This window comes from Trichomycterus rosablanca, chromosome 12 (assembly GCF_030014385.1).
Source record: "Trichomycterus rosablanca isolate fTriRos1 chromosome 12, fTriRos1.hap1, whole genome shotgun sequence".
Classification (NCBI taxonomy): Eukaryota; Metazoa; Chordata; class Actinopteri; order Siluriformes; family Trichomycteridae; genus Trichomycterus; species Trichomycterus rosablanca.
In genome coordinates, this window is record NC_085999.1 from 1,043,403 (window position 1) to 1,066,100 (window position 22,698).

Sequence of the window (22,698 nt, forward strand, 5' to 3'; positions counted from 1 at the left end):
ACACCCCGGCGATCTCCGTCCTTTGTCTAGTTCTGCCTTTTAACCTTCGAGTCTTTGAGTCGACAGCTCAGGTTTATTCTTTTACCTACATCGTCTCTCTCTGGCTCCGGGTACGAGCTCGGGTTTTATTATTATTATTTTGCAGTGGCATGAAATGACAGAGATGTGATATAATAAGATAATAAGATAAACTCGGTGGTATTTATGTAAGACGTTCATGCTCGCTTTTGTCCCTCTGGTTCATGTCCAGACATCTACAGTCTCCGGATTGTTATGAACCAACATCTAAAACAAAACGAAAGCTTTACAGCAGGGCTGGAGCGTAGAACATCCACTTTCTTCAGCCTTGTGTATAGATTTTATGTCTGTTTGTTTTTCCTGCTGCATCCCAAACCACTTCCAATCTAGTTTAGCTAAACCGCAGGTGTCTAAACTGTGGTTCATTACCATGTTTGAAATTGCATTTTGGAAATAAAATGAAAGTTGTCTCACTATTAAGCAGGTTTTTAAAAATGTAATTCTAATTTTTAACTCTAGGTGTCACTGTTGCGTAAATTCACTCTACAACGCTTCACCTCTCCTTTCCTCGTAACTCAAAACATGAACATTACACCTACGATAACATTCCTGAGCTTTTGGATAAACATTGTGGCTCTAAAGAAACTTGAAAGAAAGATTTCAGGTGTGTCGGAAAAATTAATAGTGAGTCCAGAGGGAAGTGGCTATGTTTAATTTGAAGAGTGTAATAATCTTGTGTGTAGGTTTGTTGTTTGTCTGTTTAATGTCTTCATGTTTAAGTTGCTGGACTAGTAATCAAAGGGGGCTCCGGTTTCCTCTCACAGTACAAAGACGTGCAGTCAGATTAACTGGAGATACTAAAGTCTCAGAATAAAATAAATATAATTAAAAATATTTATTAAAATGTATTAGAAAATGTAAAATAAATAATAAAGAATTAAAGAATAAAAGAAATATAAAGAAAAAATAATTAAAGAATAAAAAATGTAATATAAAGAATAAAAAATATAACATAAAGATAAAGAATTAAAGAATAAAGAATAAAAAAATACAATATAAAGAATTTAAGAATAAAGATTAAAAAATATAATATAAATAATAAAGAATTAAAGAATTAAATAAATATAATTAAAAAATATTTATTAAAAATGTATAAAAAATGTAATATAAATAATAAAGAATTAAAGAATAAAAGAAATATAAAGAAAAAAGAATTAAAGAACAAAGAATAAAAATATAACATAAAGAATAAAAAATATAATATAAAGATAAAGAATGAAAAAATAAAGAATAAAAATATAACAAAAAGAATAAAAATATTATATAAAGATAAAGAATTAAAGAATAAAGAATAAAAAATATAATATGAATAAAAACGAATTAAAGAATAAAGAATAAAAAATATAAAGTGTGTGTTCTATTTGAATTATATTGAATAATTAAACAGTGAAATGTTCTGGTTGTGAAAGATTTTTTTTATTAATGTTTTATTTGTGATGTCATACTGATATTATTTAATCATCTGTATCACAACTAGCCTCAAACTATTATACAATTATTACACAATTATACATATATTTTAATGCTATTATTAAAACAAGAGCTAATAATTAATAAGAAATATTCATTTCAAATGACGTGGAGGAAAAATAAAGTAATAAAATGTGAGGTTTTGTTTTTTATTGATTTTAAAATCTTCATCCACTCCACCAGTCTGATGATCGTACAGCAAGAATGTTTTTGATGGCTTGAATTACGATGTTATTATTACGATGTTATTATTACGATGTTATTATTACTATATTAAAAATCAACAACAGTAAATAGAAGCGTGTGTGAACGTTCCTCAGGGCTTTAGGAAAGAGATCCGACCCCATAACCTGCTCCTGTTTTCATCTCAGAACGTTCGAGATTTCTACGCGAGGGTGGCGAATCCCACTTGTGCGTTTCCCTGATCGAAGACGGAGTAGAACTCCCTGAGGAAGACGTCTCCCAGGATCCAGTATGGAAGTCCGTTCCGGTACTCGGTGTGGGACGAGTGGATTCCGCTCCTGCAGCTCCCGGAACCGTCGCCCTGGTTAATAATACAGCAGATACGGGTTTATTTGATCGGTTTACGGGTTCGGCCTGTAGGAGGCGTAACGGGGCGGTGCGGCTCTTACCTGCAGGACGTAGGCGGAGCCTGGCAGGTGAAGGTGAGCTCCGTTCATGATGAAGGTCAGCGGGGGTAGGCTGTCCACCGAATTACAGTCGAAGACGTACTGAAGATTTAATCCAGAGAGAGAAGGTGAATTTATATTCAACACATTCTGTAAATGTTACGTTTGGGAGATAGAGGGCGCACATGAGCAGTAGAATGGTTTCACTGTATGGTGCCTAAAACTGTGCCAGTTCTGGTATGAAGACCAGATCTTGTTCTTGTTCTTGTCTTGGTTTTGGTTGGTTTGGATCTTAGTTAATCTGGTGTCTTGTCCAGGTATAGTTTGATATCAGTCTGGTTCTTGGTTTTGGTCTTGGTTTGTATGGCTGTTGGTCAGGTCTTGGTCTTGGGTGGACAGGTCTTGGTCTTGTTCTGGTCTTGGTTAGAAAGGATCTAGGTCTTGTGTTAATCATGGTTGATAGGTCTACATCTTTGCCTGTTTTGATCTTGTCTTGACCTTATATTGGTCTCAGCCTTGGTTGGTATTGGTCTTGGTTTCTATGGCCATTGGCCGGGTCTTGGTCTTGTTTGGTATGGATCTATGTTTTGTCTAGATTGGTATTTGGTCTTGTTCTGGTCTTGGTTGGTATGGGTCATGTTCTGGTATTGGTGTGTATGTCTGTTGTCTTGGTCTTGGTTGGTGTGGATCTTGGTTGTATGGCTGTTGGTCAGGTCTTGGTCTTGTTCTGTTCTTGATTGGTATGGATCATGGTATTGTCTTGGTCTTGTCTTAGTCTTGGTTGATAGGTCTACGTCTTCCCTTAAACTTTTTTGGTACGAGTTTTGATTTTGTCTTGATCTCATATTGGTCTCAGCCTTGGTTGGTATGGGTCTTGGTTTTGCTCTAGTCTTGGTTTGTATGGCCGTTTGCCGGGTTTTGGTCTTTATGGAGCTGTTATGGATCTTGGTATTGTCTTAGTCTTGATTGATAGGTCATCGTCTTGCCTGTTTGAATGGGTTTTAATGTTGTCTTGGTCTTGTATTGATCTTAGTCTTGGTTGGTCTGGGTTTTGGCTGTATGTTGGTCTTGGTTTGTATCGCTGTTGGCCAGGTCTTGGTATTGTCATGGTCTTGGTTGGTATGGATCTTGGTATTGTCATGGTCTTGGTTGATAGGTCTTTGTCTTACCTCTACCTTTTTTGATGGTGTCTTGGTCTCGTATTGGTCTCAGTCTTGGTTGGTACAGGTCTTGGTTTTTTTCTCTCTCTGTGTTTAGTATGGATGTTGGAACATGTCCTTGGATATGTCCAAATTTTAGCCGAAACCTGAGGCTACGTTAGTTATTAATAAAAAAGACTCACGTTGCCGCTGTCGTCCTGCTGGGCTCCGAGCATCTGATGGAGAGAGTCCAGGTGCTGTGGTGGGCAGAGCAGGAGTGAAGTTCCGGTGTCTGTTATGGCCGTACATCCACCATCACACCATCCCGTGGACTGGTGATTCACCTCAAACCTGAAAACGGGGGCAGATATTTCTCATCGTTTATTAAAAACGTGGACGCGCCTCAGAAGAGTCGAAGCAGGATAGATCTTACCCGTCGATGACCAGTTGCCAGTGGCTGTCTGGTTGCACTGGGACCCAGTGGATCTGGCCCTGGTAGTGATCGGGATCGGTTCCACCGAAGACGATCTCGCTGCCGGTCTCGGAGTCCCTGTTGTTGATTAACGAGGTGTTAATTGGACGTCTATTTTTGCCATAAATACAGTAAGATCACATTATTGATTTTAAGGCCAAAGCTACCATCTAACATGAGCTGACTCACTGTGACCTGGACTCCCAGACTCCACCGAACATCTGAAGGAGTCCCGTGGTATCTGGCGCCCGGACACTACCGGCAGCTCTTTCAACTTCCGTCCCATTACTATTTCTTTTAATTTTTATATTTATTAAAGACGGGGTTGGTCGGTCCAGTTGACCTCATGTAGGTCCATTTGCGACGCCTGTGTGCCCACTGTAGGTGCTTTCGATAGTGGACAGGCACCACCATGGGCGTTCTGACGGACCTGGGACTATACAGCTGAGTACACAAAGGGGTTTGGTGTTTGGACCTCTTGCATTGACACTGTAGATGCCAAAGGCTTCATGCTCTGCCATCAAGGATTCAGGGGTTTGCGGCTTGGCCCTCTTCTGTGGGTACTTGTGCGCCACTTAGCCTGCCAACTTCGTTTTGTCACTCTTGGTTGACCAGCTCAGCTCAGTTTGGGACAGAAATGCAGTGAGAATATTTGATATGAATTATTATCTGTTTACCTGCTCAGGTAGAATGAAAAGATGGGCTCCTCGATCAGGCCCTCTTTGATCATGGTATCCACGATGGTCTGATCGTCGGGTTTGAAGGCCAGACCCATGAGTCCGTCATGCAGGGGTCTGGCAAAGTGATCGCCGGGCTCAACGGTGCTCAAACCGAAGTCCTGGTTGGTGACGATCAGCTGACCCATCTAATAAATAAATAAATAAATAAATACATTTTAAAGCATTTTCCTCCCAGTTTAGTCATATCCGAATACCCAATGTGTATTTCGATAGCAGAGCTGAGATTCGAGCTCATGAGCTCGAGAAGTCAGCACTGTTGTTTATTTATTTTAATTCTTATTTGTAAGACTGGTTTTTAACATATAAAGTACGATTGATCTCACGCAGACCTTTGTGATGTATTTGGTGTTTATCGGTCAGAACAATGGAACCTGTACGATATTTAATGGTGTCACCGTTATACTTACTGTGATCGTGTCGTAGCCGATGAATCCCTGAACGCTCCCGGTCCCATATTTGATTGAAAACGGTTTGTTGTCGGTGGAGAACGTGGATGACTTGCTTGGGTCAAACAGAGGATGACTGCCTGAGAAAAACAAAACCAGTTTTAGATATTTATTTATTTATTTAACGTGATGTTTTACACTTTGGTTCCATTCATGACAGGAACGGTAGTTACTCATTACACAAGATTCATCACAGGGAGAACATGCAAACTTCTTGCTGTGAGGCGACAGTGCTACCCACTGAGCCAACTGGGTTACACAGTAAACGTGTAATCCAGGTCCCGAACGACATAAATGCCAGTCCGAAATGATACTGGCACAAACTCGTCCCTGTTTATTACTCAAATACCCCAGATCATATTTAACCGGGTATTTCCCAAATCATACACAGAAATACACTGGCGCCTCTTTGCACATTTATTTGCTCCAAATAGTCCAAATAGTCTCCATATTTACTTACTCATGTCTTTGTAGTATGTTTTAATTTATCCATCCATCTATCTGTGGGGTCTGTGTGAAAACCCAGCTCTCTCTCTATACCGACGCATTTCCCATCATGCTACACTCCCGAGAAGAGGGCGTGTATAAATTCTTAGCTCCCTTAAAATGCTCCTACTGAGGCGCCTTAATTCTGAGTGATGATCTGACTGAGGTCTGATTAGAATCCTCTCTACTGAGGAGCTGATCAGGTAGGTAGTAGAGAGCCGGGCGTGGTCACTAGGTTTAGGACAGACCCAATCTATCTATCTAGACTTTAGTTCAGTTCTATAGTGGTTTGCAAATGTCCTACGTCAGGTACTCACTGCAGGCGTCGCTGTTGCAGTAGACCGAATTGACCCACAGGGTGCTGGAGCCGGTGTCGAAGTGGACGTAGAAGTACTGAGGAGGAGTTCCGATACCGATCTTTCCAAAATACGCCATCTAGAGATGAGAGATGATATGGATTATTAAACGTACGTACAAATTGGTTTTCAGACAGACCCATATATGGGCGTTTCTTCACACCAAACTTTATAGACCTTTATGGACCTTTATGGACCTTGCTTTTGATGTTTCTCCAAAGTTGGATGTTCTTCACTTCTTAGCGAGGAACGGATGGAGCTAAAACAGCCAAATTGATAATTAAGAGGGGTGTCCACATAATTCTGGCTTTATAGTGTAGGTGTAATGAGCCACACTCACATCCTGCTGGTTGACGAGGCTCTCGTAGTAATCCTGATCTGAGCTGAACTGGCTGGACTTCAGCGTTTCCTCAGTGATCCCTCTCTCCTTCATGATGCTCCTCTTCTTCACCAGAGGAACCCTACATACCAGGAGAAGCTAGTTTATTTCCCAGTTTAGTCGTAACCAGTTCATCTTCCTCTGCTGAGACCCTGATGGCGTACAGAGGGTACCCTTTTTATCCCCCCCGTACTTTGGTGGATCGGCGCATGAGGTCAGTCTCGCTCATGGAGAGTCACGCACTGATCTCCTTGTTCCTCCGCTTCTGTACAGGAGCCTAGGGCTACTAACCAGGGTCCTTACACCCCACCCACTTTTTAGTCCCATCTTTTCCCACCCAGCAGACTAGTCCCTAGCCTTTTCATTTACATTTACATGAATATTATCTAATATTCTCTATATTTGATCTACAGCATATTATCTAAGCAACTGAGGGCCTTGCTCAAGGACCCAACAGTATCAACCTGGCAGTGGTGGGGCTTGAACTCGCGAGCTTCTGATTACTAGTCCAGTACCTTAACCACTAGGCTACAATTGCCTACTTTTACCTGGACCAGGGTTTATACGGAGATCCGTATCGTGCACGGAGAGTCACGCACTGATCTCCATTATTCCCTGTCTCTGTGCAGCGCCAAGGATCAGCCAGCAGAGGGCGTAACTGCAGCAGTTATGAGGAACCCCTTCGACCCTCCCTCCCTCGGACGAGCCAGTACTTATTCGTATAGACCTGAAATAAAGCAGGTTTACCTGACAAGTCCCTCGGCGAGAACCAGGCCGAGCAGCACGAGAACCAGACACTTCATCACGTCTTCACGGGGTTCTGTTCCACACACACACGGATACACACCTGAACCCGTCGTATTTATAACCGGGGCTTATCCGCCCGTCCCCGGGGTCGTGACGTAAACAAAATCAGCAGTGCGTGATCTGATCCAGACTTTATCAGAACAAACTCACAGTTTAATTACATTTATCTAAGATTCAGTTTGCTCATATTACATATTATATAAGATATTTAATCATATCTGGTAGATTAAAGTCAGAGTCGGTTTGTTTTGTTATCTTTAAGATTATCGTCGTATTTAAAGCAAATTAAAGTCGCCCGTCCTTCAGAAGGAGCCGCGTACGACCTCGGGCCCTTCAGAAAACAAACACACACAGAGGGTGATGGATTTATTGTTCCAGCTTGGCGATAAATTAAAGAAATATTTGGATATGTCAGTACAGATCCTGTTCCAAAGGAGTTGGAGAGTAAGCAAAATGCAGAAGATCAGAAAATCAAATAACAAACAGAAATTAAACCACAGATTGTATTTTATTTTAGTCATGCACTATTCCTTGATTTACCATTGTTGAAAAAGGAGAAAATGAATCGTAAGGTAAACAGACCCATCAGCATCAGTGTGGTATTAGTATACGGACGCTGAAACGGGTTACAACACAATTTAGTTGTACCCAATTCCCAGATGGTATTTCTCCTCTACAGCTGCAGAACTCCACTCCTGACTGAGGAGGGTCATAACTAACACACGCCCCCTCCGACACGTGTGCAGTACAGACCGCTTCTTTTCATACGGAGATCCGTATCGTGCACGGAGAGTCACGCACTGATCTCCATTATTCCCCAGCACCATCGATCAGCCAGCAGAGGGCGTAATTACATTAGTTATTGTTGTCCTGGCCCTTCTAAACACACAACCGATCATGTGTCTGTGTCGGCGTCCAGCTTACGATGATAGTAGAGCTGAAATTAATAATAATATTAGGATTATTATTCTTTTTATTATTATTATTAATATAGGTAATACAGTTGTTAAATTATTATTACTCGATTTAAATGATTATTACTCGATACTTATTATTATTAGTAGTAATATCAGTATTACTACTTTATTATTATTATTATTACTAGTATTATTTATTTTATTATAATTTTTATTATTATTATTATTAAATTTAATTTAAATATTATTATAATTTTTATTATTTTATTATTATTAATAATAATATTATTATTATTAATAATAATATTAGTATTATTATCATTATTTTTATTGTTATTATTAATATAAGTATTATTATTATTAATATTATGTTTATTATTGTTATTAATTATTGTTTTATTATTAATAATATAAGTATTATTTTTATTATTATTATTAATATAAGTATTATTATTTGTATTATTAATATAAGTATTATTATTATTATTTTATTATTATTATTATTATTATTAGTGAAACTCATTTTATTATTGAAATTTAATCCTGAGAGCTGAAGGCTGAATAAATTTAGTATTATTTGTTTTGTTGCTGGATTACAGGCTAATATAACGAGTGCTAGCTTAGCGTAGCTGATCTGGAATCACTGACGTTAAACTAGCATTGTAAGTAACTAACGGTAAACACCCCCCCCCCCCCCCCCCACCCCCACTTTTGCCAAACTAAGTCTCACTTCCTGTCTTCACAAAACACACCAAACTCCTCATGGAGTCCCGGAGGAACATGTTTCTGTGCACCAACTCCACCGAGCGTGCTATCGTGCTACAGCTTAGATAAACACAGCGGCGCTCTGTTCATTAGCGTGAGAGCCGCTGACTTCTGACCGACACCCTCGTCTCTCCTGTTTAGAACCTCATGAATATTTAGGCTGCATTAATGTATCGCCCCCAGGGACCGGGGACGGGGGGTCCCCCCAGATTCGTGTTTACAAGGCGAGAGGTAACCAGAGTAAAGAAACGTCACCCCGACGGACATTTACATTTCTGGCATTTAGCAGACGCTTTTATTTAAAGTAACCAAGGGTGCATTCACATTCACATCAGCGTGTGAATCTGAGCTGAATCTGCATCAGTGTGGAATAAGGTGCAGATCCAGGGTTACAGCTCCACATGTATCTGTGTTTATCTGGATTCTCCTCCCTGTTTCACTTTTAAACTTGTGTTACAGCTCCAGCTTCTGAGAAATGGTGAGAATCAGAATCAGCTTCTCCCAGAGTCTAAAACGCTTCTGGTTCAGAATAAAGCTTAACGTGGTTTAATGTAGTAAAAGAAGGAGACAGGAGCACTAAACTTCTCTTCATTATTACTGCTCATAAGTTCCTCCACTAATCACATTCCTCACTCGCTGTTTTACTACAGTAAGTCACGGTAAACGTTGTTCGCATGACCTGAGTCACTTTTACCGCCTCGAATCAAACATTTATTTTACAGTACTATGACACAGTCTAAGCAATTGAGGGTTAAGGGCCTTGCTCAAGGGTCCAACAAGGGCAACTTGGCCGTGGTTGGGCTTGAACCAGCGACATTTTAATTACTAGTCCAGTACCTTAACCACATGCTTCACTTGACGGGGGTCTCCAGGATGCCGGAGCTCCTCTGCTCACATGATGTTTGATGTCTTTCACCTTTTAAATATGAAGAAAATCCTTATAAAGATTTTATTTGAAATGATTTATGTTTCTGACAGATCTTCTCCATCTCATGTCTTGGCTTTTTTTTTTAAATGAAGAACTAAAAGACTTTGGTCCAGGAGTTTCTGGCCACTAGATGGAGGTGTTGTTGTTGTAACAAAGTGAAAGCAGAATGATGTCCGGAACCAGATCAGGGCAGGACGTCTCACCCCTTTTAATATCAAAACCCCAAATAAATCAACAATAATTATTATCATATGTGTAATATAAGCATTAAAAAAATGAAAGGAGAAAATAATCTTCTGTTCTCAACTCAAGAAATTAGTTCGAATCTCAGCTCTGCTACCGGTCGGCTGGGCGCCTCATACCGGGCACGATCAACCACTAGTCTGCTGTGTGGGAAAAGCCGGGACTTAAAATAAAAAGGGTTGGGGTTTTTGACGCCCTGTAAGGCGCCTGTACAAAAGTGGAGGAACGTGGAGATCAGTGCGTGACTCTCCCTGCACGGGACCGACCTCACGCACCTATCCAGCAAAGGAAAAGGAACTGGCTATGACTAAACTGGGAGAAAATGCAGAAATAAAATAGTAACTATATTGTTATTATAATTAGCGTTGGTTTAATTAACACTTGTGGCTATTGTTTAAACTTTATTAAAGTATAAAGACTTGCCGCTCAGGTGGCGCAGCGGGAAAGTACGCTAGCGCACCAGAGTTGGGGTTTCGAATACATCGTATCGAATCTCAGCTCTGCCTGGGCTGGGCAGCTGCATGAACAACGATTGGCTGGGGGTAGAGGGTAAGTAAGTCGGATCGGATCGTAGGTCCTCACAACTGGTGCGACTGTGGCCCCTGCTGGCTGACTGATGGCGCCTGCACAGGGCTGAGGAATAATGCTGTTGGGGGTGTGGCCCTCCGTACACGGTGCCCGTCAGTGTATGAACTCGACTCGTGCAGGTGAAAAATGCAGTCTGTACTGACTGTATGTGCCGGAGGGGGCGCAAGTCGGTTGAGAGGCGTCTTCAGTCATCGGTGAAGGGTCGAATCAGTATAGAGGAGCAATCAGGGTAACTGAACACGACTAGATTAGGGGAGAAAAAAAAAAAAAAAAAGTATAAAGACTCGTTATCTGTAAACCGTTGATTAACGACGGCGGCTCATTGGTTGAAAGAAACTGTCGTATTTCTCTCCCCCGGTCCGAATCCGTTACTAAATATTTGCATGCATTCATTAAACTAATCCGGGGCTCCGATCTCATCCCATTGTCGGCGTTCCCCGGGTAAAACGGAACGCTCTTTGTTCCGAGCGGCGCTGTGAGAAGCCGCCGTGCCTCGTTAGCTCCTCGGAGGGGGGGGACAGGGACCCGGAGCGTGTGAACCCTCTGGAGGATTAGATACCTCTTACCCCTCCTGCAGAGACCCGCACACTCAATTAACCCCCCGTGTCAGGGGGGAGACGGAGGACGTGCAGTACCAGCCGGGATCATCAAACCGTTGTAATCATTTGGGCACTTGGGTGGCACGGGGGTAAAACACGCTCGCCCGTTAGTGCTGGCATCTCGAGCAACAAGTTTGAATCGATCTCTAAGGACTGTAAAGCGCCCTCTAGTGGTCATACTGCGTCAGTGACAACAACTCATTTATTCTTTTATTGTCTGTTTACCACCTTTTATCCTGGTCAGGGTCTCGGTGGGTCTGATTCACTGGGCAAAAGGCAGAAAAAACACCCCAGACCGGGCGCCACACAGGGCAGACACACACTGCATGTCTTTGGACTTGTGAGAGGAAACCGGAGCTCCCGGAGGAAACCCACACAGACACGGGGAGAACATGCAAACTCCACACAGAAAGGACCCTGGATGCCTGTCCAGCCAGAGAATCGAACCCACACCTTCTCGTCGTGATTGGACAGTGCTGGAGACCCCGATGGCGTATGAAGAGGGTATATCCTCCTGACACGCCCTCCCTCTGACACGTGTGCTCCACCAACCCTTTCTTAGTTCTACAATTACTGACTGTAGTCCATCTGTTTCTCTACATGCTTTGTTATCCCCCTTTCACCCTGTTCTTCAATGGTCAGGACCCCCACAGGACCACCACAGAGCAGGTATTATTTAGGTGGTGGATGATTCTCAGCACTGCAGTGACACTGACATGGTGGTGGTGTGTTAGTGTGTGTTGTGCTGGTATGAGTGGATCAGATTTTAAATACCGTGTCCACTCACTGTCCACTCTATTAGACGCTCCTACCTAGTTGTTCCACCTTGTAGATGTAAAGTCAGAGACGATCGCTCATCTATTGCTGCTGTTTGAGTCGGTCATCTTCTAGACCTTCATCGGTGGGCACAGGACGCTGCCCATGGGGCGCTGTTGGCTGGATATTTGTGGTTGGTGGACGATTCTCAGTCCAGCAGTGACAGTGAGGTGTTTAAAAACTCCAGCAGCGCTGCTGTATCTGATCCACTCATACCAGCACAACACACACTAACACACCATCACCATGTCAGTGTCACTGCAGTGCTGAGAATCATCCACCACCTAAATAATACCTGCTCTGTGGTGGTCCTGTGGGGGTCCTGACCATTGAAGAACGGCATGAAAGGGGGTAACAAAGCATGTAGAGAAACAGATGGACTACAGTCAGTAATTGTAGAACTACAAAGTGCTTCTATATGGTAAGTGGAGCTGATAAAATGGACAGTGTATGTTCTGTACACTATAGAGTAGAAATGAAGTGAACTGACCATAAACCCTGTAAACAGCGGTCACTACAGTTACAGTTCCTGAAGATGAACGCATTAATTTTGGGGCTACGACTAAAATGCTAAAACTAAAAATTCGCGGTGACCCTTTAGCCATAACAGGGTCCCCCGGGGGTGCTGGACAGAGGTGTGGTGAGCTGGTGTTTCCTGTTATATAGAGAGGGCGGGGCGGATTGAACGGCGCTAAAGTTAGCCGCGGGACATTGTTCTGTTCTTCAGCTGATGCGTTTCCTGCGGGCTAAAGTGCGTCTGTGTGTTAGCTAGCTCTGTGTGTATGTGTGTGTTTTGACCCCGTGAATCTCTTCGCCATCACTTTGGCTAAACCCCGACGGGGGCGGCGTGTTCTGATAGTGTTACTATTAATAGCCGTCGCACCAGAACGCCGTTCCATGCTAGTGTGGAATTACGCTCGGCTGTTTTCACTCCTGGTGATCAAGGGTCAAGATTAAACAATAACAGTGCACGAATCCATGCTAGCTTTGTGTTTCTTTGTTTATTAGCCAGGTTTCTCCAGGTTTAGTCATTGCCAAGTCCCAGTGAGCCTCTGGAAACGGCAGTGCTCGAGTTCTGGGGTTCGAATCCCGATCTGGTCTCATTACATGAATTACGCTGTTAGCCATGTCCGCGGCGCTGTAATCTAATCCCTGGCGGTGTGTGTATAAGCACCCCGGAGGCGTACGTGTGGTTAGCGTGGTTGATGTGGTTCAGAAGCTCTGTGAGATCCTGATAGCCGAGCGACAGGTGAGGAACATGAAGATCTCGAGCTTAATGAGCTTGAAGCACCTTCGTACACGGCTCAGGATGAAACCTGCTCGGGCGGGGCAGTAAATCCTTCCGTGGGTAACACAGTCCGCGGCCTCAACGTCTAACCCCGTGGACGAGACGGGCTTCAGTTCCGCATCTCCTGAACTCTGGAACCGCCTCGTTCAAAGCTCAACTAAAACTACAAACTTTTTTCTTTAGTGCTCATTATTCTTCTTTCTTTATGTCTGAGTTTTAGTTTTTGTAAAAAGCAACCCTGGGTTTGTTAAAGGTGCTATATAAATGGAACAAATGATCATTATTAATGTTATTATATATTTAGTATAATTGTTATTATGTTATTTTTTTTACATTATTTATTATAGTATTAATTATAATACTTATTATTATAATTTCTAGCAATAGTAGTGGTATTTTATTCTTATTTTTACTGCTATAAATATAAATTAATAGCAACAATAATAAAGATTATTAGCAGCTGAATCATTATAATAATTATTATATTGTATAATTATTATATTATTTGTAATTGTTATTAGTAGCAGTAGTCTTATTTTATCATTATTATTAATATTATTATTTTTTATTATTATTATCAGTGTTATTATCATGTTATTATTATTAGTTTTATTATTGAATATTTTTATTATTTTTATTATTATTATTATTATTTTATTATTATTTATTTATATTATAATTAGTATTATTATTGTTATTATTATTATTGCTATTATTATTATTATTATTATTATCATCATTACTCTTATTATTGTTATTAATTATTATTATTTATATTATTATTATTATTATTGTTATTATCATTATTCTTATTATTGTTATTAATTATTATTATTTATATTATTATTATTATTATTATTGTTATTATTATTATTATTATTATTATTTATATTATTATTATTATTATTATTATTGTTATTATTATTATTATTATTACTATTATTATTATTCTTTTATATTATCATTATTATTATAATTATTTATTATTACTATTATTATAATTACTATTATTATAATTTACTATTATTATTATTACTGATGGGTAGATGGGATTTTTGTACTAATATAGAGAGATAACTACTGGCGCCTCTTTAAGTGTTAATTGGCTCCAGGTTGAGGCGTTTATCAGAAGCTCCTCTGATGGTAATCTGCCTTATTTTTTGGAACTGATGTTCTGTTGGACTTTATCTGTAAACTCCTCCAGTGTTGCAGCACTTTTATGACATCACAGGATCCACCCTGGATGAGCGAGCGGCCCCAGAGGCGACGTTACGGCCCGTTTAATCTGGTTGGTCGGGGTGCCGCTCGTGCATTTACATCTCCAGCTTGTTTTATGCAGGGTTTATTATAAAAAAAAATTTTTGTACATGAATGCCCCCTTGTGGAGGCTTTAAGTTACATCCTGTAAACCACAGTGGGACCAGATTGACATTGTTTTTATTAATTAATTAGGTTTTGTTTTGTGTTTGGTATTGATGCATCGTTTGTGTTGTCTGGGTCGTGGTAAAAATCCTGGAATGTGGGTCACTTGTGGGTGAAGTTTTACCTCTTCTTTGCACTGATTTGGACTTTTTGAGCCGGGGCCGTGTGGATTTACACCGGTAACCACCTGGTAACCACCCGGTAACCAAGGGCTCGTCTAAGAGTCGAGTGGTACATCTATAAAATAATAAAAAGGAGCACACAGTCATTTAGAATATAATATTGGCGGTAAATAATCCCCAAAATGTATTCCACAGTCATGGCTTGTGCGGAGGAAATCGAGTCGAAGACGTTAAGAGTCGCACTATGAATTTACGATGCACGTATAACGCTGGTTTATAGACGCGGATGCTGCTTGTTTCTTCAGTAATGAAGTTCCGCCTGCTGTTGAAGTTTGTATTTCTTGACCTTTCGGGTGACGTGAGCTCACGGTTTTCTTATTCAATGGCAGTAAATCACAGAGGCCGCCGTCTCGTGTAATATCTCGCCCGGCGGGTTCTTTAAAAACTCAGTCAATGATTAAAAACGTGAGTCTCGACCGAAGCCTTTCAGCTAAATGCAGGTTAAACTTTGACCTGTGAAAAACATTGAGAAACGCGGCGTCCCGCTGCACGGACGTTTCATGGCCTAGCTCATCGTTCTAGAAGAATTCGACTCAGAAGTGTGTGTGTGCTGGCTTCGGCGTGTGTGTTTCCTCTCCACGGCTAACAATGCAACTCAGGAAATATGTCAGGACAAAGCCCAGACCGCCGGACTCTCCGTCCTCACTACGCTCCGTCCTGGGAAGAGAGCGAGACGTGAACACAGTGTGAGTGGACATGACCGACACCGAGGAGCGCTGGGGATCCAGATTCGGACCCGGTACCAGACGTGGGATCAGTTGGAGCTCTGAAACGTCAAGTGCGATGTCTGATTGGCTGGTGAGTTTTATACTGAGCTGAAATCCAAACGATAAAGACCTGGTTCCTCACTAACTGTGTTAGAGGCGTAGATCAGAAATTAGGAACTATTCGTTCTCAAAAACCAGGTTTTGCTTATTTTCTTCTTGATCCAGATCGGATTTTTATTGAATCTAGATGTTTGAATGTATAAATAGATGGATGAATGGATGATTGGATGAATGAAAAGATGGATGAATATATGGATGAATATATGAATGGATGGATGAATAGATGGATGGATGGATGAATAGATGAATGAATGAATGGATGAATATATGGATGGATAGATGCATGAATAGATAGATTAATAGATGGATGAATAGATGGATGGATGGATGAATAGATGAATGAATGAATGGATGAATATATGGATGGATAGATGCATGAATAGATAGATTAATAGATGGATGAATAGATGGATGGATGGATGATTGGATGGATGGATGATTGGATGGATGGATGAATAGATGGATGAATAGATGGATGAATAGATGAATGATTGGATGGATGAATAAATGAATAGATGGATGGATGAATAAAGACTCAGCTCAGCTCAATGAGCATGTTTGATTACTTTGATTTTCAATTTAATATGGCGATAAGTAATTTTAAATTTGGTAAACCTGTTAGTAGGTTACAGTAAAGTACTCTGTTCTTGGTAATTACCTTTAAATTGCAGGGGACTGAAGTTTTTTTTTTGCTTAAAAATGTACAAGAAAATGTGCACTGTTTTGCACTGTTTACACTTCAGAAAAAATCGTGAGAAAATCGAATCGTGAACTCAGAATCGTGAATCGAATCGAATCGTGAGCAGAGTGTATCGTTACACCCCTAACATATAGTGCAAGCAATTAAGAGTTAAAGGCCTTTTTCAGGGGCCCAACAATAACAACCTGGCAGATGTGGGGCTGGAACCAGTGACCTTCTGATCACTAGTCCTGTACCCTAATCATAATAATAATATGAAAGTAACATGACCTGGTGGATCAGTGGTGTAAGTTCTAGGGTAAACAATCCTGATCAGTGAGTAATCGGAGGTCTGAGCCGTCTGGACTGTACAGAGACTCGTCGTAGCGTCTGATGGCGGTGGGTAAGAGTCTGGCGTTAGACAGACACGAGGCCGCGCTTACGAAGGGCTTTTCCCCGAATTTCCTCCAAAACAGCCTCGCGGGCGGAGTAACCTGAGAACCGACACCCTGACGATGATGTATTGAGACACGACCTGTCATCCGTGAGAGCTTCAGCCCTGGAGGCCACGCTTCTTAAGATTTTCCTGCATGTCAGGATAAACAAAAGTCTCGTCGGGCGGCGGCGAGTCCCGACCCGTACAGAGGAACGCCAACCCAGGGCGACTTGTTTACCAAACCGACCAATCAAACGCAGATGCTGTAAATCTGTCTGGAACATCTTTCCTGGATGTTTCTTTCCATGAAGGGAAACATCAGACGGTTTTGGTCCTGGAATTTGGAGGCTTGGAGGGGGGTCTTCTTTTAAATTACAGAAGCATGTGGTATTTTAGAATTCTGATTGTAATTGTTTTGTGCTGGATGGGGAAGGAAAACGATGATTGTGAGCATTTTAACGGTGGAACTTCATTCCAGTGCTGAAGCGAGTCTGAAGTTAGTTAGACTGAAGGTTTAGTAGAATAAATAGTTTATAAAGAAATTATTCATTAAAAATGATCTAAGTTTTGCTCTTATCAACAGCCGCGCTTCTGAGAAGCTTCTCATGAGACTTTGAAGTAACGCCTGTGCGGGGTAATTTGTGCCTGTGTTGGTCAAGAAGGCCTAAGTTGGTGTTCCAGTTCATCCCAGAGCTGTTGAGTGGTGCTGAGCTCAGGGCTCTGTGTCTTTATAGAGCTCACTCATGCTGGAACAAGACAGGTCCTTCCCTAAACTGTTGCTGCTAAGCCAGAAGCATAGTATTTCCTTTCCATCATTGAGTTATTACACCTGTTAGCAACTGTTGTGGCTGGGACACATGAATTTAGTCATTAAAAGGGGCGTCCCAATACTTTTGTCCATACAGTCTAGACTCGTTAACTTCAAATAAAGCAGTTAATAAATCGCTTACACTAATCTAGAGTTCTGTCAGAACAAAAAGCAACAGTACGGTCTGTTTGTGGTCATTACTGACCACCCTGACAGGTTCGAATCTCAGTGTTGCTATCCACCGGGCATCTGTCTGTATGGACATTATTTGGAAGAGGGGGGCGTTTTGCTGAAACACCCCGGTTATTGGGACTTGTCAGTGCACTGTAAGTGCAGATCCCAAGCCCAGATAGAAATAGGAGGGTTGTGTCAGGAAGGACATCTGGCATAAGAACTGTGCCGAGGCTGGTATGAGGACCAGATCCACTGTGGTGACTCCTATATAAGGGAGTAGCGAAAGAATAAAATTCTGAAATAATATTTTAAATAAAAACGCTTTACCATAATAAAAGATCTAACAAAGGTTACAGTTACATACTGAGTTGTTTTGATTTTTAATATGAAAATAACTTCTCAGGGATAAAGAATAAAAATAAATTATTAATTAAATAAATAAAAATAAATAAATGAATAACAATTGAAATAAAAACTTTTGCAAAAAAATTTAAACAAACAAACAAATTTTTAATACATTTCTATTTAATGAAGCCAACAACAACAACAACAATAATTCTAATATTAATAATTCTAATAATAATAACAATAATAGTAATAAATAATAATAATAATAATAATAATAACAATATAATAATAACAACAATAATAATAATAATAATAATAATTAATAACAATAATAATAAATAATAACAATAATAATAATAATTAATAATAATTAATACTAAAATAATAAATAATAACAATAATAATATCAAAATAACAATAATAACAATAATAATTATAATTAATAATAATAATTAACAATAATAATAATAATAATATAATTAATGGCCAAGTAATAAAAACGTAGGTGTTTATGACATCACTTTATGGATCAGTGGTGTAAAATAGTGAAAAATAAATAAATAAATAAAATAAATAAATAAATAACAATTAAAATATAAATGTAAGCAAAAATGTAAACAAATATTTTAAAAACAATTAAATTAAGCCATTTTTAATCAGCTACATTTTCTCAGGTAAAAGTGCTTCATATTAATTATTTTTTATATTAATTTAAATATATTGTACAAACATTTTCCCACTGCAATCTTCACTGCTCACAAATTAAAACATTGCTGAACAGCTAGCATCCAATGACATGATCAGGCAAAACAAACCATGACCTGCTGCAGGAGTTTATTTTACACGTGTTGTGTTATAGTGTTGTGTTATAGTGCTGTGTGGCAGCCGGCAGCACTGGAAACATCTCACTGAATAACAGCACATTTAAATAATAAGTGTGACGTTCAGTGAAGAACGTGAGGCACAAAAGAGGCACAGAGGTTCTACACGGGCGATGATCTACATCCACAACAGACCTCGAATTTTACCCTATACAGAAATGCCCCCCACGGTCCCCACACGCCCCCGACTCCAGCACCGGTCGGGATGTTTTGATCTCCGGTGATGGTTTGGTGATGGTCTGGATTCCTGCTCTCCATTGTCTCCGTGTTATTCGATGAGTCCATTTAGAGCTTTTAAGTGATGGTCACGCCTGGTTCCAGCTTTGCATTTGTGTAGCTGAAGCGTGGCTGCAGGACCTAGAGATGTTTACACGCCCGCGCCGGGCTTCACGGTCCAGGACCACCGATCAAAACAGCAGGTCTCTCAGCGCGGTGAGCGAGTGCTATTGATGAGCAACTGACCAAAACAGCGGCTTTTAAAAACGCTTCTGAACGGGAGCTGTGGGGAGGATGAGGTCTGCTAACTCCTCTACACAGACTGTTGTTGTTTCTGCCCGTCCATATATTTAAAGAATTGTGTTTTATAAAAGATCAGCCACTAAATATCACCCGTCCATATTTTATATTGACAATCTTGTACTTTTTGCAGGGGAAAGAATGTTGTTATTACTTGAGAAGCTCAATATTTTTTATTTAATTTACAACCACAAACCCAAACTATATTACAAACCAGATTAAAAAAATGTTGGGACAGTAAAAAGCATTCCCAGTTTATCATAGCCAGTTCCTCTCCCTCTGCTGGAGACCCGGATGGCATACGAGGAGGGTATATCCTCCTGACATGCGCTCTCTCCGACCCCTTCTTATCCCCCCGTACTTCGGTGGATCGGAGCGTGAGGTCGGTCTTGCACATGTAGAGTCACACGCTGATCTCCATGTTCCTCCACTTCTGTTCAGGCACCTCGGGTTATTAACCAGGGTCCTTACATGGCGTTTAGTCCCGTCTTTTCCCACCCAGCAGACTAGTGGCCGAATTTGTCTGCTGCACTGTCTGCGCTGTCTGATTCTGTCTGCTAGGGGGCGCCTCAGAGACTCCAGAATTCCAGCGCTGGTGCTGTGATTCTTTATGGTCCTAATTTAATGCCTCCAACATATTCCAAAAAAAGTTGGGACAGCAGAAATGTAAGACTAACAATTATTGTTCTGATGTTTTAATGACCCTGATGCCGGATGTGACGGCCTGGCTGCTCCTCCGCTCTTCTGGCATCAGCGTTCCAGTTTTAAGACCAGGACTTGGTGGACTTGTGGTGTTTTGTGGACAGGGGCAGTCTAGGACTAGGAGGGGTGTCTATATACTTTTCGGAATCGAACTGACCCACCCTGCTCCCCACTACCTACTGCATTTCGTTGCCTTGTACTTGTACATGTGTAATGACAATAAAGTTGAGTCTAATCTAATCTACCTGATCAGCTCCTCAGTAGAGAGGATTCTAATCAGACCTGGAGCTCATAATCAGATTATTTAGACGCTCTACTTTACGTCACTGCAGTTTAGCTTACTAAGCTAACACAGTTAGCATCAGGACGTTCAACCCCACTCTAGCACGCCGGCTAACGCCTCCCTCCGTGTACCGAAAACGCTTAAACTCTCCCTGACGCCACAATTTACAAATAAAACCACACTCATATAATTACACCTTTATACAGATTACACATCAATGAGAATTTATTTACACTATAATTTGAAAAGAACTCTGTTGGTTGCTCCGCATTATATTCGTCCGCCACGTTTGTAGTTCTTGGTAAGAAATGAACGCTGGGATTGATCTTCAGCGCTGAGGAGGCGTCGGACGCTCCCTCGTTATTCGGTCAGATCATCACTCAGAATTAAGGCGCCTCAGTAGGAGCATTTTAAGGGAGCTAAGAATTTAGACACGCCCTCTTCTCAGTGTAGATCAGTGATGTCTGTTAACACCGGAACCCTGTTTACGTTCCCGCCTTCAAACCCACAAACATCTACAGTCTCGGGTAACAGAGGAAGCTCCTTAACGGCTTTTCATCACTTCGTCCCTTCTCTTTTAGCCGAGAGGCTGGAATCATCAGAAGCTTTTATCCAAAGTGACTGCAAGTAATTGAGGATTAAGGGCCCAACTATGGCAACCTGGCAGATTTAGGGCTTAAACCAGCAACCTTCCGATTACTAATCATGTACCTTAACCACTGAGCTACCACTGCCTCATTTACTCCATTGTTTTAGTTCTCACGGCTGCTTCCTCGCCCTGACTCGGTACAAACCTTCACGTTCGGGTTCCTGCTGTCTCGCTTCACCACTTTTCCCACCAGCAGAATCACAACATCAGCTGAACGGTGGCTGTCCACTGTTTTTGGACTGTTTTGGGATGGGCGTCGTCTCATACCAGACCTGGAACAGTTTCTTCCTGATGCACCCCTCCTATTTCTGTTCAGGTTTGGGACCTGCACTGAGAGCACTGACAAGAGGCTGTCATGTACATGTAGTCACCTGACTGTTTGACTTTTTAGCTGAGGGTTCAGGGCCCTACTCAGGGGCCCAACACTGGCATGTTGGAAGTGGTTGGGCTTGAACTGGCAACCCTCTGATTACTCGCTGTCTGCTCTGTGTATAAATGTATTGAGGTTTGGTTTCAGGCTCCAGGGATCAATAGCACAGAAGAAATGCTAACGCTTCATTAATCACCAAGATCTTACACGTAATTAAGCGAATAGCGTAGCACTGTTGGGCTATTATAGCTAATTTGCTAATGCTGGGCTTTTCCTACCTCGCTACGTCCCTTAATCTGGAATATTAGGATGGCAGCATGTCCAGTAACACGGGAGGGGTGGAGTGTTTTGGGGGGCGGGGGGTTCTAATTTCATTAAGCACCTACAACCCATGACCCTCGGCACCCCCCCCCATGATCTCATTGAGTGCAGCTCTAATGCAGCTTCAGCTCGAACACGTCCAACTGGATCAGATTGTGATTAAATACTTGATCGGTAAAGTGCCACGATAATTAACGGCGTTTACTCACCGACAGAACTGACGAATTTCTCTATATTATTTATATTTAAATTAATTTTAGATCTGAATGATAATAAAAATAATAGCAGCAATAATAAAACAACAAAATAATAATAATAAATATTAATATGATTAAAATAATAAAATAATAATAAAAATAAATTATAATATATTTAAAATAATAATATAGTAATAACCACAATAATAATAATAAAAATAGTAATAATAATAATAATAGTAACAATAATAATAACAGTAATAACAATAATAATAATAAAAATAGTAATAATATGAATATTATTAATAATAATAATAACAGTAATAATAATAGTAATAATAATAATAATAATAATAATAATAGTAATAATAATAATAATAATAATAATAGTAATAATAATAATAGTAATAATAATAATAATAGTAATAATAATAATGATAATAGTAATAATAATAATGATAATAGTAATAACAATAATAATAACACCAAAAATAACAACAAAATATTAATTATTCAATAACAATTATATAATAATATAATTATAATAATAAAATAATTATGTAATAGTATAATAATGATAATTGTTTTTGTTATTATTATATTATTAATATAATTGTTATTATTATTATTATTAATAAATATTAGTCTGATGGACTTGTGACATGTCTAGGGTGTCTCCTGTTTTTCACCTAAAAAATTGGACCCACTGTGACCCTGACCAGGATAACGCAGTGGTAAAATAGACAATGAATGAATA

At 40.2% G+C, this 22,698-nt stretch overlaps 2 protein-coding genes across 6 annotated transcripts in view; one reads left to right on the forward strand and one right to left on the reverse strand.

The window, feature by feature from the left end:
• tns1b (tensin 1b) overlaps positions 1 to 22,698 on the forward strand; it is a 237,564-nt gene that overhangs the window by 26,760 nt on the left and 188,106 nt on the right. Inside the window, exon 1 of one of the 5 annotated variants that reach the window (XM_063006569.1) lies at positions 15,369 to 15,548. The exons of the other annotated variants lie outside the window; for them this stretch is intronic. Within the exon in view, the coding sequence (XP_062862639.1) occupies positions 15,447 to 15,548 (102 nt within the window). The 5' untranslated portion in view covers positions 15,369 to 15,446. Of the gene's footprint in view, positions 1 to 15,368; positions 15,549 to 22,698 lie in introns of those variants that run through there. 5 annotated transcript variants of the gene reach the window in all.
• Positions 1,854 to 6,998, reverse strand: LOC134324660 (gastricsin-like). The gene is made up of 9 exons (XM_063006580.1): positions 6,943 to 6,998; positions 6,157 to 6,277; positions 5,778 to 5,895; positions 4,936 to 5,054; positions 4,466 to 4,653; positions 3,750 to 3,866; positions 3,520 to 3,667; positions 2,181 to 2,279; positions 1,854 to 2,092 (listed from the first exon to the last, which is right to left on the reverse strand). Exons 1-9 carry the CDS (start codon positions 6,996 to 6,998, stop codon positions 1,934 to 1,936), a joined length of 1,125 nt encoding a protein of 374 aa, XP_062862650.1. The 3' UTR covers positions 1,854 to 1,933.